General features: G+C 40.9%; 4 protein-coding genes across 5 annotated transcripts; 2 read left to right on the top strand and 2 right to left on the bottom strand.

Moving 5' to 3' along the window:
- Positions 1–146: 146 nt before the first annotated feature.
- Positions 147–6,739, bottom strand: cog7 (component of oligomeric golgi complex 7). Its single transcript, XM_047376689.1, has 17 exons — positions 6,241–6,739; positions 5,696–5,844; positions 5,437–5,553; positions 5,134–5,302; positions 4,963–5,045; positions 4,755–4,877; positions 4,473–4,671; positions 3,996–4,123; positions 3,755–3,909; positions 3,535–3,651; positions 3,394–3,459; positions 3,091–3,277; positions 2,878–3,018; positions 2,666–2,749; positions 2,231–2,345; positions 1,026–1,169; positions 147–914 (listed from the first exon to the last, which is right to left on the bottom strand). The coding sequence occupies exons 1-17, from the start codon at positions 6,404–6,406 to the stop codon at positions 748–750; spliced, it is 2,310 nt and encodes a 769-aa protein (XP_047232645.1). The 5' UTR covers positions 6,407–6,739; the 3' UTR covers positions 147–747.
- Positions 6,740–7,683: 944 nt separating this feature from the next.
- On the top strand, positions 7,684–8,818 carry LOC124874820 (myeloid-associated differentiation marker-like protein 2). The gene has a single exon (XM_047376371.1). The coding sequence runs from the start codon at positions 7,723–7,725 to the stop codon at positions 8,617–8,619; it is 897 nt and encodes a 298-aa protein (XP_047232327.1). The 5' UTR covers positions 7,684–7,722; the 3' UTR covers positions 8,620–8,818.
- A 45-nt stretch (positions 8,819–8,863) lies between these two features.
- Positions 8,864–17,545, bottom strand: LOC124874819 (putative protein MSS51 homolog, mitochondrial). Of its 2 annotated transcripts, XM_047376370.1 has the most exons (7): positions 17,413–17,545; positions 16,952–17,101; positions 15,801–15,925; positions 15,149–15,712; positions 14,305–14,398; positions 12,125–12,349; positions 8,864–10,370 (listed from the first exon to the last, which is right to left on the bottom strand). In XM_047376370.1, exons 1-6 carry the CDS (start codon positions 17,427–17,429, stop codon positions 12,151–12,153), a joined length of 1,149 nt encoding a protein of 382 aa, XP_047232326.1. In that variant the 5' UTR covers positions 17,430–17,545; the 3' UTR covers positions 8,864–10,370; positions 12,125–12,150. The 2 variants fall into 2 exon arrangements, with proteins under 2 accessions (XP_047232326.1, XP_047232325.1); XM_047376369.1 differs by lacking the exon at positions 8,864–10,370 and having other exon boundaries at positions 11,828–12,349.
- On the top strand, positions 10,180–11,690 carry LOC124875377 (myeloid-associated differentiation marker-like protein 2). The gene is given in 4 exon segments (XM_047377509.1): positions 10,180–10,191; positions 10,267–10,348; positions 10,801–11,445; positions 11,448–11,690. Coding segments are annotated over 4 exon segments (939 nt in total). The 3' UTR covers positions 11,648–11,690.
- Positions 17,546–17,574: the final 29 nt, after the last annotated feature.

Below are 17,574 nucleotides of genomic sequence, written 5' to 3'. Positions count from 1 at the left end.
AGCAGAAAAAAAATTGTACAGCAAATTTTCTGACAGTACTGTACACGCTCAACGGCATATGTAAATAGTTCAGGGGCTTTAAACACAGTATTGAGAGACATGTCCACCACTGGCTTTCTAATTACAAACACATCAAGACTTCAATATAGCGTAATCAGATTTTTATAAAGCAGATTTTCACAATACAAAAAAACTCTAGCTGTCCAATATGGAGACAATCATATCAGTGAACCCAAAGAAAACAGAAATATGAACTCTGACTAATTTCTCTCTAACTGGGAAGAATATGAGACTCAATCAATAACAATCAATCAATATACAAGCAATACCACCTCTGAATAGTTTAATAGTCCAGATTAATTATATCAGCATTAAAGAGTTAATCAGATTTATGGATCAGTGAGAATTCATGTGGTCTCATCAGCCCACCCTTTTCTAATAATGCAACAAATGGGAAAAAGTCAAGATAAATACAAGATACGGTGCATTTATCTTTTGGCTTAAACTGAAGGCATCATAACCTGCAACAAAATATTGAAGTAAAACTTGGCTTAATTAAGTTAGAAGGAAAAAATGTAAAGAACCCCCATGAGTTCAGTTTCTTCTGTTCTCATCTGAACAAAAACCTCCCAAAGAGAATCATCACAAAACTGAGAATCAAAGAACCGTAACATGTAAAACCGCTGTTATTCACATCTCTTTCTGTAGTTTGTTCACAATGCATTAAGCTCTCAACTGCAACTGCAGTTAGTAGTTGATGGACCGGAGAGCAGCGAGGGTGGAGGAGAGGCGCCGAGGCAGCAGTTTGGCCGTCTGTCTGTAGTCTTCAGGTTTAGCTCTCAGCAGCGCGACGATGTGCTGCAGGGAGCGGGATGGCTGCAGGCCCAGAGCATCCATAACATTGCTCAGATAATCTGTGGAGCACAAACAGGGCGCCTGAACTTAAATCCTTCCACACACACACAACAACAGGACAGCAGGCTTTTTCTTTCTCAGAAATGAAACATGTTTGGTCGTTACTGTACCAATATCTGTGGCCAACTGTTTGGTGGAATGAGGGGAGAGTTTAGGGATGAGCATAATGGCATCGCAGTAGGTCTGCATGGTTGCTCTAGCGATGGAGCCCAGCCAGTAGTCTGCTGTGTTGTCCAACTCAGGAAGGTCGTCGCCTGAGACAACAAAGCAAAAGTTTCTGTAGTGTTACAGATCAGAGGGTGTACACAGCAGTAAAATAAAACACTATCTGCTGGAGCATCCAGAGAGAGGGAACATTTACACAATCACTCTAGATTCTGCTGGTTCCTCTCCTAGGATCCACATCTGCAGACTGAGATAGTCATGAAAGGTTTTGTCTGTTGAACCGGTCATATGTTTCGGTTCAACAGCTTTTAGAAATCTTTAAAATCTCCCAGTAGGAAACATTTCATGCAATGCATCCAACAAGGCCTTTGGAAAACAAACAGGCCCGCAGAACCACAGAACCTCCGCCGTACCTAACAGAGGGCTCAATGAGCTTCTCTACATATTCACCCTCGGTTTCACACCAAACCTACCAGGAGTGTCTGTTGCAGAAAAGCTCAACCTTCATCTCATTTGACCAAAACATAATTTCAGTTAAATTCCAGAAGAGTTTATTAAACTCAGAACATTTCAGTTTTTTGATGGTGGAACAGAAGATGCTGTTTTCCTACCTGTTGTTACGGTGATTCATTGACCTCAGGATGAACAATATTAGTTAATCATATGATGGCAATGTATGCTGCTAGAAATCCAGATTTCTCTCACTCTTGCTCTTCTGTTATTGTGATGCTTTCAACATCATCTGCAACCTCTAGCATCATTTCTGTCAGGTGTCAGCATTTACTGCTGTGAAGCGTCACCCAACAGGCTCAATGTATTATTGACATGTCACTTGGAATATAACAGGCTACAATTATTGCTTCCCAAATAGTCCTTTGTTGTGTAAATATTGCACATTGATACTGCAATGAGAACGTATTTTCAATATTTGCTGGAGCCCCACTTCACTCCTCAGCCCTCTGTGACTACTCTGTGACTACCTGCCTTAGCAGCTTGTTCTTAGATTAGTCACACCGAGATGGCAAGAAGTCATCTCTGCATGAAACGGCCTAGTTAAAGCAGCTTCTGTATGTTTTCTTCTGGATTAGAAATAGAATAAATTGAGAAAATTGAAATGAATTAAGAGTGAAACAGGGCTGTAGTTCAGTACCTTGCTCCGGAGGGAAAGGCAGCTTCCCAGCATGTAAGGCCATCTCCAGTGCAGGGTCCTCCTGTGTCACAAAAGGCTCGAGGTGAAGCGGCAGAGACATCAGGTATTGTCCGATCTGTGGAGAGGAAAACAAAGCAGAAATGCAGTGTGGTTCAATCCAGATGATGCATTAACACAAAAATCACTAACTTCAGATGTATTCATACCCACTGAGCCTTCTCACATTCTGCTACATTACAACCACAAACTTTACAGCATTTCACTGGGATTTTATGTGCTAGACCTAAAAAAAGTTGTGCATAATTATAAAAATGCTAAATAATTTCTCCTCAGCCCGTTTACACTGAGACTCTTAAATAAAAGGGGTGCAACAGTATTTTTACTGAAAATGTTTGGTACAACAGCGCCGTTTTTAACTGAATAAACTTGACTTACATTAGTGATGTATTCCTGTGGTGACAAGCTGAACGTAGGCAGGTCTTCAGTGAAGCTTTCTCCAATACCAGAGATGTCCTGACTCTAAACAGCAGCAAGCAGGTTTAAAGGTACAGGACACCCTCTAATGCACAAAGTCCCAACACCACGTACTGAAATTGTGCCTAATAATACTCAAAATCAAATCATCTAGAAACTTGACACGTAATCACCTCCATCTTGGAGACGAGGCAGAGCTGGTGTTTGATCTGCAGGAAGACGGAGTCGAAGGCCAGCTGGTTAGCCTGCTGATTGAGTCTGGTCAGAGCTGTTCTGGGTTCAGCTAACAGGCTGGAGTTACCTGTGCCCTTTTCCTACAAGACAATAGTTATTTAACAGAAAAACAGCAGAAGGAGACTCAATGATGGCCAGAAACTGTGTCCTACCTTTAATGAGAACAGGATCTCCATCAGGTTGTTGTATTCAGCTACGTTTCCCCTCTGAAGGTAGTTGTATTCCTGCCAAGGGTTTTTTGTGGTGTTTTTCCTGTCTGCAGAGCTGGCCTCCTGGATGCCGGCCAGGCTGCGTGGGCTGTAAGACTCCGATAAGTATTTACCTGCTGTGCTCAGGATCCTGTGGGAAGCACTGATCATAAGCATGCTTTTTTTCTTAAAATCTGAAACTGGGCCTTCTAGACCCTGTCTGAGAAAATAAATTGTTCAAGATTAGAGGAAATAGGTTTTTCTTACTTGTTTGACAGCTGCTGCTCAAAAACCCCGCACTGTCGCAGTGATTCTCCACATGTGGCAATGATCCTGCAAACAGCTGCACGGTAAATGCCAGAGAAACAATTTACAGTTGGAATGACTTTGTTTGAACAGCAAACTAACCGGACGGAGTTCTGGAAGGCTGTCCAGTCCTCCTGGAAAACAGAAGAACTTGGTGTTTCCTCAAGTTTGCACTTCTTTCTGATTGACTGGAGTGTTGTAGAGAAGTCGGACACATACCTGAATATTTAAAGAAATAAAAAAAAATAGGGTTTCCTTATTCTAGGAAGTTGTTTGTTATAAACTCAAATTGGTGATCAGATTATAAGAAAAGCATCTTTACTTGGTGAAGAGGGCTTTGAGAGCTCTGAGGAGGCCACACACTGCAAGGCCATCAGTCAGTCTGACACAGCGCTCCACGGCAGCATTCGCCAGGCTGAACAACTTGCCTACAGAGCAGCTCAGTTCCTCTACACAATCAATTACCTCCCCATGTTCCTAAACACAAAGGAGAAAGCACTAAAAATCACAGGGAAATGGTTGATTGTCTGATTGTTGTGGTGAGTATGAGAACAGCATCTAACCAAAGGAACGGCACTGATCTGAATGAGGAGGTAATCTTCTTCCAGCTCTCCGTACTGTAGTTGGTAAGATTTGTAGGGATCATAAAGCGCACAGACCAGCTCATTTACCTTCAGCTGGTTATTCTCGCCTGGACGGACAGAAAACAAGGATCTTACCTGTTCATTCATGGATTATCTTTAGTAAAAGCCTTATTATGCAAAAATATTCACACTGCTTAAACTGTTTTACACTCTGTCAGGTTACAACCGTATTTATTGAGATTTTATGTGACAACAAAAAGTAGAACAAAATTGTGAATTTTAAGGAGGACACATCGTTTTCAAACCATTTTACTAGAAAAATAAAAATGCATGTCACACCTTTGAAATTTGAATTGTAAAATTATGAAAACTTTTCTTCACAAGTTTGTGGTTGTAATGTGAGAAAATGTGGAAAGTTAAACGACTATGACAACTTTCTCCATGAACTGTACAAACCAAGGTGTGGGAGCATAGCAGCCTCCAGGCTGTGCCCAAAGGTGGATGTGGTTTGGTGGAGTTCCAGTAGAGTGTCCAGACTCTGTTCTTGGGATGCCCGCTCCATGGCTGTGCTCAGGCACACAGGGATGGACGGCACCATGGCCCCCAGTGTCTGGATCAGCAGAACCGTCACTATTTCGTATGGGTTCTTAAACACCTGAAGCAGTTTGACATCACATGGTTTAGCACCAGTCATCACTCAGTACCACTGATTTGGCTTGGTACTGTAGCATGTCTCACCTGGCTGCTCCACTGGACCTGTGCATGCCAAGTGGAGAGTAAAGTATCGTAGAATTCAGACAGCTGCTGGTTTAGACTGAGCTCGCTCTGGGAGAGATCCTGCCAGATGCCCACCAACTGGCCCTGGAGATACCAAATCAGACATTATCCAACATCCATAATACTCCTGTGTGTGATTTAGTGACCTGACCTGGACAGGAGAACATACCTTATGACACTTATAGTAGTACGCCAGAAGCTGGGGCATTCTATCAATCTCTGTGAAGACTTTAACGAACAGCTTGGCCTGGTCTGCAGAAAGAAGAAAACGTATGTGCAGTTAATGCTAAGGTAGGGATGATGGAAAAGGACCAAGAAGCACTTTGTCCTGGCTTCTCACCTGTTGACATGGAGTTAAAAGTTGCTACTATCTGTGGACTGGCCATGGCCTCCAGTCTGTTTTTCAGCGCCTCGAGGTGAACACACTTCTCAGAATAATCTGGTGTGTCCACCAGCATGAACAGGCTGTTCTGCATACTGGTCAGCTTGGAAGAAATAACTTCAAGGTCCTGAAAACACATAAGATTGCTAACCACTCTGACCACAGAAACCACAGTAATCTGTTATTAGGAGAAAGAGTCTAACCACATAAAGGTTCAATACCATTAACAAACAAGAACCACTGAAAACATCATTGTTTTACCTGAGTTTTAAAGATCTCCTCGATGTCTGCACTCAGTGTGCTCCATTTGTCTGCCTCCTGCAGGGCCTCAGCGGCCAGCTGCATTCGGCTCTTCACCTGATCTATTTCCACCAGGACCTGGTGGGTATGAGTTTCAGAATGTTAAACCATGTTTTTATCGAAAACAAAAACCCTATTTAAACATTGTGTTACACATAATGGTGCATTACAAACAAATATTTTAAGAGTGCTACTATTAGAGACTGGAGTGCTCACACACCTGCATGGATTGAACAGTCTCTTGTTCGAACTTCTTTATGTCCTCCTTCACCAGGACCATCTGCTCCTTCAGAAAGGAGGCCTCCTGCTTCAAAGCTTCCACATCTCGCAGAACTCTGGGCATATTTTGCAGGGCCTGATTACTGGTCTCTGAACACAGATATCCGGTCAGTAAAGTATATGCACGAGTAAAATGCCCAATGAGAAAGTTAATTAGGTGTTCAAACCACTATTATACCTCCTGACACAGGCTTCAAAACATCATTATTATTATATTCATTATAATTCTTCCTATTATTATAATAATCATTATCACAATATATTAACATTATTATTGCTATTATTATCTTCTGTAGTTACTGCACTAAAACACTGCATTCCCTTGTGTTTATTGTAATATTATTGTCATTTTTATCCGTATATACATATAAGCATTTTGTATATAAGAAGAAGAAAGTGAAGAAGAAGGACATATTACTATGGATCTGGACGCTGGGTTCCCATTCGTGAATATATCTGAGTATGTTTTGTTAACCCGCTACTGACCCTCGATAGCATTGTTGACCTCCTGGATGAAGAGCTGCAGCTTCATGACCAGTGTTCCTGCATGAGTGTCCGCCTTTCCAGGAGCCTCCTTCTGCACCATCCTGAAGGCGCCGTTCACCCAGTCCTTCACATCAAAATCATCATCCAGGAACTTGGAGAAATCCATTTCCCTGCTTTCAGAGCACAGGGACCTCCCTGCTGTTTAGCCAAACTCTTTTGCTTCCCTCTCTGTCATCGAGCCATCCTGCTAACCTTCCGGCTAGCTAAGTCTTGCCAACCAAAGGCTTCGACACGAATATAAAATAGATAGCCCAGGAAAACGAAATGATCATTACAACCAGATACAGCTCTAACAATGCGACGGCCTCCTCCAGAGTTATTCTTCAACGTTTACTGACCTAAAAGCTGCAAAAATAAACACATATTCCCAAAATGGCTAATGCTACAAATGCTAACCGAGCTCCTAAACTGACAACAACTTCCTCTTGTGCTCACTATTTACCTTCCCCGGAAACGGGTGATAAAATTAAGACCCTACGAAAAAATAAAATAAAATAAAATTCAAGATGTCGTATTTCAGAAAAACTTCAGTAATACAAACAAATACTGATCTCGTCTCAATGTTTCCAGAAGACGTGTGTACATTTAAAATGTAGTGTCCAAATACTGGAAATAAACTATCCAAACAAACCGGGTCCTATGTGAAAAGGTAAACCACATTTTTGGTTCAGTTTCATTAGCTACACCCATGCCTGATTACTGCCAGACCTTTAGAATCCAAACTCAATCGAAAAGAACCTGTATGAGAACACGAAGCAGGTTAAACTTCAAAAAGCAACACATCGTATCCTGATCCAAAGAAATTAGATAAGAAACCAAGTTATTGACTATTATCTATAAGCCTGGAAAGAGTTACAAAGCCATTTCAGGTTTTACAGAAAGACAATGATCCAGAGCACAGCAGCAAGTCCACTTTTTAATGGCTAAAAAAAGGGTTTTGGAGTGGCCTAGGCAAAGTCTGAACTTAAATACTATAGTGAGTTACTGTGGCATGATCTTAAACATGCCATTCGTGCATAAAACCCCTCCAATGTGGCTGGATTAAAACAATTTGACAAACAAGAGTGGGCCAAATTTGCGGAACAAAATACCAGTTCTAAGCTTGGATCAGGTAGAATGCCTCGCCTCCTGAATAAAAATAACATTCAGTACAAACCCAAAAGGTAAAGACATCAGTCTTTTACTAGAGTACGGGTATGTTGTGCTTTCTGGGATGAGGTGTTTAATTCTTATCAGCCGTAGCAGATATGTCTCATTATTCAGAGCCTACTCCATGAATATTATGCAAACCAAATCAGCTACATGTAAAGTAGAGCTGGAAGGAAAAACCTGCAGGGAACACTTGTTAAACTTATCTGTGACAGTCTGTCAAATAACCTGAGAGGACAAAGTCATTGCAGACACACTTCGATTCTTAAAAAGATGGGCATTGTTAATGATGTTAAGGATACACTGTCTAAGGCAGTGTTTAATCCGTCCAGCTTGCTGTCCGGACGAGGCGGGCTCCACATGGCTCAGATCATTCTGTGTCTGGTCACCTTTGTCCTGGGACTGTTCAGAGGAGGGAGCAGCCATACCTACTGGAACTACGCTATGTTCACCTGGGCATTCTGCCCTATCATGACTCTCTTCATCACTGTTATTGAGATGTTCGGACTCGATATAGTCCTCAACATGTTTTGCATGGACTGGGGGGACTTCACCACAGGGATGGCCATGTCTTCCTCGCTCATGACCATCTCCGTTGCCATAACGTACGGCAACTTCTATGCCTGTCTGAAATGCCTGTACGGCTGGATAGTGACTGTGTTTGCCTTCCTGTGCGGTTTTCTCTACATCCTTGAAGTGCTGAAGGACAAGTTCCTGGACAAGAAAAAAGGGAGCTACCTGGCTGCTCTTCCCGGGTTCTGTAAGGTTCTGGAGGCCTTTGTGAGCTGCATGATTTTTGTATCACTCACTGGTTACAGAGGCAAACCAGCTCTGATCCTTTGTGTCATCGCATATATCATCCCTTTTCCCATCCTCCCTCTAATTATAGCCACCAACATCTTCAAAAAACTGAAGAACTGTTTGCCCTTTAACCTGGACAGGTTTGTCTTTGTATTCCTTGTGATCTCAGTTGTGCTGTACATATTTACAGCTATCATGTGGCCCATTTTTACATTCAGACACAATCCACGTCCCAGTGACTGTCCCCCTAGCTTTTGTATATGGGCCATTCAGTTCATGGTTGCATTTTTTACCTATGTGAATCTCATCCTTTTTACAGTGGACCTCATTTTCACACTACTCGGCATCTGTGGTTTTAAGCGTACATAAATGTTCTGGTTTCTTTGAACAGGAAAGCGTCTAATTGCTTGTCTAAAAAGTTATTTAAAAGTCAAGAACATAAAGGGGAAATTTTCTGTTTCTAAGAATTTAAACTTTACCATTGATATTTGTTTATTCTGTTTGTTTGTTTTCTATGCAAGATAAAATTTGACCCTGAAAATGTACATAAACTCCACTGTTCAAAATATTTCCAAAGATTTTGTAACCTTAACATAAATTGAATCAAGGTGAATACATGGTTCTGTCATTTAATATCAACACGTGACTTATCGTGTCTTACATGTAAATGGGCCTGCCCGAGCGCTCCTACAATGACATATGTAAGAAACCACGCGGTTACAGGAGACGCCCTGACCTTAAATGCATCCTCTGTACATTTACATTGAAAACAGTGCATGTACAAAAAAGAAGAAACAGACTGCAGTATATCACTCATTAATGACACGAACAGTGTAAAGTCATAAACCTAACCACTAGAAGGTTTCACCAGTATGGTTGCTATAAAACACAGAACCACTGAGACACGAGTGTTGATATGATAAAGAAAAACACAGCGTGCATGGAATAAATGGTGGCTTCTTCTAGAAACAGCCAAACACAGAAGAACTGAGCCAGGGCTACTTTCTGGGGTTAAGAAAACAGAGTTTACTGCGTTAATGGCATCATTAATGTCATGCCATTAATGTCATGCTGGAAAAAAATGACTAAACACAGATAGAATGAGCCAGGCATACTTTCTATGGGACAGAAGCACAAAGATAGTTCACAAATAACTTTACATCAACAGTGTTGTCTTTTTGCTTTTTCCATGAAAGAAACATAGCTTAACAAAAGAACTGATCCAGTGGTACCTTGTATGGTAAAGAAAACAAAGTGTTAACTAAGGTAATGATACCAGTAGTACTGCTGTTAACATCCCTCTGGAAAGAAACAACTAAACACAGAGAGACTAAGCCAGGGGTACTTTCTATGGAAAGAAAAATACAGAGAGATAACAAATTAATGATGGCAGTTCTAATTTCCCTTAATTTTTCCAGGAAAGAAACACAACACAGCTAAATGTAGAAGCCCGGTGCTAAGAGTACTTTGTGGGGGAAAGAAAAACAATAGTACACAAAATTAATGATAGCAAAAGCTACACGTCAATTGTTTTGTCCTAAAATGAAACTGCTAAAGACAACAACTAAACCAGGATTACTTTCTATTGTAAAGAAAAATAAAGAGACTACACAAAAGTAATGGGATAATTAGTAGTATCTATTGTTTTGTCCTGGAAAGAAACAGCCATGCAAAGAAGAACTATCCTAAATTAACAACCAAAAGGAAAAAAAAAACAGAGCAGGTTCAAGAGCTAACCGGAGCTAAACACAGAGGCACGGAGCTAGGAGTACTTTCTATGGTAAAGAAACACAGGCAGAGCGCACAAAGTTAAACACAGAAATACTGTAGCTGTATCAGTCCAGTCTATGAAAACGATACAGCTAATACAGAAGCACTGGTTGAGGTGTACCTTCTATAGAATGTAAAACTGAGTTGCGAGAATTTCCCATGAAGAAAAAAGTAAGAACAAGAAAACTCTTTGCTTGTATTTCATATTTAAGAATGCAGTTTCTGTGAGATTGCTGTGTCCTTTAGCAACCACAAGGTTACCAGTTCACCATTGAGTCCCACCTCTCCCTGACTGGCTGGTATGCCAGCTCATCCCACCAGCCAGCAGGCAGGAAGTGAGGTAGACAAATCTGTGGCAAAACATTTACAGAGAAGTGAACAAGTGAAAAACTGTAGAGATGAAATGAATGAAAACTGGATGACGTCTAAAACTGATGTATTACTGTATCCCTTACTGGATACAGTGATTAAAAATGTTTGTAGAATGAAACAATGTCAAACTAAATCTTTTATCTGACCTTCTGTGACTTTGTATCCATTTAGAATTAGTGTTATATTTCTGTGTGTAGACAGAATACTTTTTACAACTATGGTCAGGGTCTGTGTAGAAATTTGAATATAAAGCAGATCAGGCTCGTCCATTGGGCTGGAATAGGTTTTATCATGTTAGATGAACAATAGTTGTTCAGCTGAAGTTCGAACAAAGACAATTTGTCCTTCATAGCTCTGGTTCGAATGCTGCTTCCTCAAATCTCCAGGACCTGGAAACCCCAATCTAAGCAGGATGTGTGGCCCCATTCAATGGATTTCAAGGAATTATACGACTTCTGGAAATAATATTCAGTGCTGTGGCTCTCATCATTGTCATTATCAGAGGTCGGATTGTTGTCCCATGGGGCGTTTGGTGCGAGTTTGTCTGGGTGTTCTGCATCATCGTGCCCATGGTCCTGCTTGTGGTGGAGAGCAGAAAGTGGCACATCCTCCTGGCTGCATTCCTCCCCAACTGGGCTGATCTGACCTGTGGGCTGACCGAGGTGTGTGGCACCATGATCATCTCTGCCACGGTGGCCTTTGCCGCCGTTTTTGTCTGCCTCACCTGTATTGCAGACATCTTGTGCTTCATCTTCTCACTGGCTGCCACTGTATGCTTCCTGATTGATGGCATGAAGCAGAAAATGACGCATCCCAGCGGCTATATGTCCAGCCTGAGAGGGAGTCTTCGCATATTGGAGGCTTTTGTCGCCTGCGTGACTCTCACTGCTGCTATTGACCACTTTGTGAGAAGAGAATGGTTCTACAAACCTTTCGGGACGGTATTATGTGCCATTATCTTTGGAGTTTGCCTCCTAGTCACTACGGTCATCATAGTACTCAATCTGCTCAAGCTTTTGCAGTGTCTGCTTGTGTTCAAGCTGAGCTTGCTGGAGCTGTGTTTAACATTGTGGCAGTGGTGTTGTACCTGCTCGCTGTCATTCTTTGGACAGTCTTTGGCTACAGACGCTACATGTACAATCCTTACACTTGTATTAAATGTGCATTTGCAGACATGAATGCTGTTACAGTTGGAAGCATTTTGAACCTTATTCTTTGCACTGTAGACCTGATTTTATCCTTAAAATCACTGTAGAAATGTAAAAACCTTACATGTGACTTAATTATTCTAGGTTCGCTCAGGTAAAACATTGGTATCTTCTAGCTAAAACATAGGTGAGATGTTTGCAGCATCAAATCAGAAATATTTTTTGGATTATTATGTGAACTGTTGCTCTCTTGGTAAACAGGTGAGCAATAAATCCTAAAACCGCTGTAAAGTTTGCAGTTCGTCTTATTTTACTGGGGCTGAAAACATCAGGTAGCATTTGATAGAACATCATTTTATATCTCTGCCTCCTCCGCTGTAGTTCACAGACATGTATTCAAATTTGACAAAGCCTCACTTGCATGTAATAAAACGCAAATGTCATAAGTTTGACTCCTGAAACTACTGGGTCAAAAGGTACAAATTCTTCAGGAACAAATGATATACAAGTGTTTCAGTTATAATATCCACTGTTATGGTTATTATGTAATAATACTACAGATATAAAAATAAAATGACAAATACACTATTCTCGAAGGCCTCCTTCGGGTCTACTCTGGCTCCTCGAACTCTGCAGTCTCCAGCAGACCCTGAAAGCTGAAGTAGTGCGAGTTGCAGTAGACAGGAGGCTTATTGGGGGTTGAGCCCACTACCTCCGGCTTCAGAGAGGAAAAAGGATTGGCTCCACTTCCCTTCATGTCCATCTCCAGCTCCAACAGGATTTGCAGAGAGTAGGTCATCTCTGTCTCACTGCACAGAGAGGACAGTTATCAGCAGATGTGACACAAAAGCATTCTAGAATACCTTGCAAAAGTATTTACTGTTTATAATTTTAACTTTTCCACGTTTTACGCCACAACAGACAGACCAACAGAAAGTAGAGTAGACGTGAAGTAGAAAGAAAAGGATCCATGGTTTTCTAAACCTTTTACTAATAAAAATTTAAAAAGTTTTGCATGCATTTATATTCAACACCTCTGGATCAATACTTGTAGAATCACATTTTGCTGCAATAACAACTGCAAAAGTATTTTTGGGTTCTTCTCTACCAACACTCCAAATATTCAACTGCAAAATAGTTCAAGATGTTGTCGAAGATTCCCGGGTGGATTAAGTTCTTGACATTGAATGGGCCATTTTACACAATGAATTTTTGCTTATCTAAACTTTTTCATTATATCTAGATGTGTTTAGGGTCATTGTTGTGGAAGGTGAACCTCTGCCCTGGTCTGAAGTCTTTTGCAGCATCTAACAGGTTTTCTTCCAGGACTATCCTGCATGTAGCTCCATCAATCTTCATATTATATCTAACCAGCTTTCCTGTACCTGCTGACAAAAAACAGCCCAACAGCATGATGCTGCCACCACCATGTTATGCAGTTTGGGTGGTGTGCTCAGGGAAATGTCCAGTGTTAGTTCTCTTCCACATTATTTTCTTTATTGTTGACCAAAAAGTTCAGTTTTGGTCACATCTAAGTAGAACACCTCTTTCCACATGTTGGCGTGTCCTTTACTTGGCCTGTTGCAAATGGCAAAATACTTCTTATGGCTTTCGTCTTGCCACACGTACCTAATTGCCAAATTTGGGTAGTGCTTCACTAATAGTTGTCCTGTGGATCTCTGCTGCTCCTCCAGAGTCAACCCAGCTCTCTTGGCTAGTGGACCATATTTACTGGTTAGATTGCATCTGAAGGCAATTTGATTTTATTTAGGGGTATTGGAGTAAAGGGGACTGAATACAAATACACGGCACACTTTTCGGATAACCATTAATCCTTTTACTTCTACTTCACTATTCTCCACTACTTTGTGTTGGTTTATCACATTAAATTGCATACTTCAGTACATTGAAGTGTTTGGCTAAAAAGAAAAAATCCAGGAAAGTTCAAGTAGTATGAAACATATTTTATGTAGCGGCTTAATATTATATACCACTGCATAAGTTCAGTCTGTTGACCATTTACTTACGTGTGTTAAATAACGTCAACAAAAAACAGCTTCTTTTATCGTTACTATGCAAATTTGTGATCAAACATAAATGTTATTGAAATTATTATGCAGCAAGAAGGTTCTGGGTTCAAATCCCAGTCAGGGGTCTTTCTCCCCATGCATGTGTTGGTTTCTCTCTGGGTACTTCAGCTTCCTCCCACAGTCCAAAAACATGTATGTTCGGTTAACTGGTCAAGTTTAAATGCTTTCATGTATGAGAGTCTGTGCATGGTTGGGTGTCTTTGAGTTGCCTTGTAGACAATGGATGGGTAGAAAACTACAGTCTCTTGTCATAAGAATCAATTATATTCTTCAATACAACATGTATCTATTTGATCTAAAATAACATTATCTAGGAACAAAACTTGATATTATGTGCATTGCCTCCGTTATTTTGAACAATTACATTTTTGAATCATTATTGGCTCCTAAGTGGAATTACCAGCTTGAACAAATATTTTGACTAAAACTGTATTTTCATTTTTTTGTGTCAAATTTAGATATTAACTTTGTCATTTCTCATTTTTATCTACAAAGTTCAGAGTAACTGAATGTGACAAATGAGTTAACTATAATTTACTTTAGATACCCTTAAGTTGTATGGCCACTGATATTTTATTGTTCAGAGTATATTGGAGAAACTATTGAGTTGCATTTAATTTCTGTATGCCTGGAAAGAATTGCAGTGAGGAGGGCTCCAAATAAGTGATACCTACTTCAGAGTGCTGAACATTGAGGGAATATCATAATCCCTGAGGAGCAGAAGTGTTGGAAGCCAACCCTGGTCAAGACCTTGACTCGCATCAAAACCTTGGGGAAATCAAGGAAATAAGAATACAAATAAGTTACACATTTTGTGCTTTGGAAAAGTCCTCATACCCCTTGGACTTTTTTCCCATTTTGTCATATTACAATGACAAAATAGACCAACACAATGTAGCACGTAATTGTGAAGTGGAAGGAAAATGTTAAATGGTTTTAAAAATATTCAGAAATTAAAAATCTAAACCATGTGCTTTAATTTTATTAGGCTCCCTTTGTTCTGTTACCCCTAAATACAATCCAAGGCATCCTACTGCCTAAATCTCAGCATAAATCCAACTCTTCTGTGAATGCATTGAACATCTTGTGCAACGCCCTTGTGTCCATCCCCGAAAAATGGAAAGGAATTTTGCACAAGTGCAAACCTATCAACACACGCCAACTGTTGAAAGTCATTTTTGCAGTTTCCAACATGAATGGGACAACAAACATGCATGGTTTTTTCCAAATAGTGGGTATAAATATTTGTCTGCAGATGTGCAAAGATGATGGTGGTGAGGAGGTGAATATAAATGCTTAGCACTCTTTTATCACACTTTTCAGATTGTTATTTCTTAAAAAAATTTAGAAAACTCCACTTCACAGCTAGAATTTAATGTTACAAAATACCAAAACGTTCAAGATATATGAGAGATGACTTGATATGATATTGTAATTGCAAACATACTCTTAAGTAACACAGTGTTAAATGGAGCTACAGTTTGGCCTATGACCATGCAATGGATTAAATGTGCTTACCTGGATTAAATCCAACAACCAGGTCTGGCTTGGCTGCTTCTTCTTTCTCCACCAGCTCCTCCCAGAATTCATGGTACAGGCCTTTATAGGCACTGATGTAGGCCCTCTGCTTGGGGCCAAAGGCTCTAAGAGGAGGCCTCAGAATAGGGCTGTTTACCACTTCTGGCCCCACCATGACTATCTCGATGCCTTGGTGTCCAGGGAACATGTTATTCAGCTCATCATAGTCGGTCAGTTTGGCTGCCAGCGTTTCACTGTGACCTGCACCCACCAGGTGGATGGTGAGAGGTTTGGAGCATGGGTTGAGACCGAACAGCCTCATCCCCCAAGCTATTGTGAGAGGCCTGGAGAAGAACTCGCTGCAGACCCTCCAGAGAGACTGCTTCAGATCATCGTCACTGGGACGAGGCCTGCCGGCATTGGTCCATAAATCCTTCATGTTGGCTCCACTGATAATGGGATCAAGGCGTGGTGTGAGATCTCCCTGCATGGCGAGCCAGTCATCCCAAGTTTTAATCTCTGACTGGGGCTTTGACCACTTTTCTGTTGGGAATGGAAGGTCGCCTGGTGATGAAGGGAAAAACCACCATAAGGTTAACTGCTTGAAAGACACACTTTCTGTCACACTGGCACATGGAATACTTTTTTTAACCTTTGAACCGAAGCCATTCCACAACTCTGTCAACAGCAGCTAAACGCAGCAGGGAGCAGAACTTCTTGTGTTTGGGCCAATCCTCCTTCTGACAGTCTTTACAGCAGTAGTAAACATTTAGACATCTGGTCAAGGAATGGACAAAATGACAAACAGATGCATCTCAATAAATCAGAAAGTCATCAAAAAGTTAATTTTAGTTCTTGAAATCAATATGTGAATATCCACAAAGTGCTATATGCAAGCACATTACTGGAAAGTTGAGTGGATGGAAAAAGTGTTGAGAACAAGGGGCAAGGGCAAAAGGGATTATGAGATAAAGCCATTTCAAGAGTTTGAGGGAGATACACAACACGTGGACTGAAGCTGGGGCCGGAGCTTCAGGATCCACCACACATATAAGTAACCAGAACATGGGCTGTAACTGTCACATTCCTGGAAACACTCCTGAACCAGAGACAACACCAGAAGCTTTTTATCTGGGCTTAAGAAAAGAACTGGAGTGTTGCACAGTGGTCCACAGTAAAGTTTGCTTTTCATTTGAATATCAAGGTCCCAGTGTGAAGCGTCCACAGTCAGGGATGATTCGTGGAGTCATGTCATCTACTGGTGCTGGTCCACTGTGTTTTTTCCAGTCTAAAGTCATAGCAACCGTCTACCATGAACATTTCAGAGCATTTTATTCTACTTTCTGCTGGTAGGCTTTATGGACCTGGGTGTTCGCTGGTAGGCTTTATGGACCTGGGTGTTCTGAACACCTCAGCAGAACCACAGGCTGATTGCCTCCTTGTCGCGCTGCACTGATGTAGGAATTCATGCAAAATGAGCCCCAACCAAGCATCAAGTGCAGATACTGTTCAGTTTGTGGAAATACTTTTTAGTATTTCTGGGTAAAAGTAAATTTTTTATTGATCTTATGTCATTTTCTGAAACATAATTTTGATTTAGTATTGTCTGCAAACCATAGTCACCAAAATTAATAGAAACAGATCCCTTTGTATACAATGAATCTGTAAACTACATTAGTTTTATTCATGAATGAATTACCAAAATAATTTGACTTTTGCCAGATATTCTGATTCAATGGAACAGGTTCCCTCCTTTCTTTCATATGAGTAGTCATCTGTGGATGGATCCTACTGTCATTTTACCTGGCACAGCGCTTCAAGCTCTGTGAGTTTAAAAGTTGCTCAGGTCGCTTCTCACAGAATGTGCAGATTTTAAAAGATTCCTCCATCTTCTCAAACATCTCCTTCTGCGAGCGAAAGGCCAGAGATTTACCTGTGGTCTGTTGGACAGTTCTGGAGGAACCAAAACACAAACAATTAAAGGAACACAACGTAAGAGCAGAAAAATAAATCAAGAGATGACTTTAAGGCCTTCTAGTCATGAGCAGTATATATGAATCTATGCTTATGAAAGCTGGTCAGTACGTTTTAAGTGACAATCAGAACAATAAGTTAATTAAAGACATAAACTGGTTTAGGGTTTAATTGTCTGCCAGGACCCGAAAATGACATTTAAGTGCCTTGTTCATGCAATATGTCATTTTTAATGGACCATAAAGCAAACAAGTAGCAGGCAAATTACATGGGAAACATGCTCTGCTTACCTCTGAGTCTCCGTCATTTTTAAGCTGTGTTAATGGTGTAAAACAGGCGCTGTTCAGCTGCTTCTCCTGCGGGGTTGATATATGAGCGGCCTGCTGGGCAGCTGTGGTGCCAGATATAGCAACTGCTCCCCGGCTTGTGGAAAAGTCTGACAAACCCAGACC

Source organism: Girardinichthys multiradiatus, chromosome 10, assembly GCF_021462225.1.
Source record: "Girardinichthys multiradiatus isolate DD_20200921_A chromosome 10, DD_fGirMul_XY1, whole genome shotgun sequence".
Lineage (NCBI taxonomy): Eukaryota > Metazoa > Chordata > Actinopteri > Cyprinodontiformes > Goodeidae > Girardinichthys > Girardinichthys multiradiatus.
Note: the sequence above shows the minus strand (reverse complement) of the source record. Positions and strands in the feature narration are given on the sequence as shown.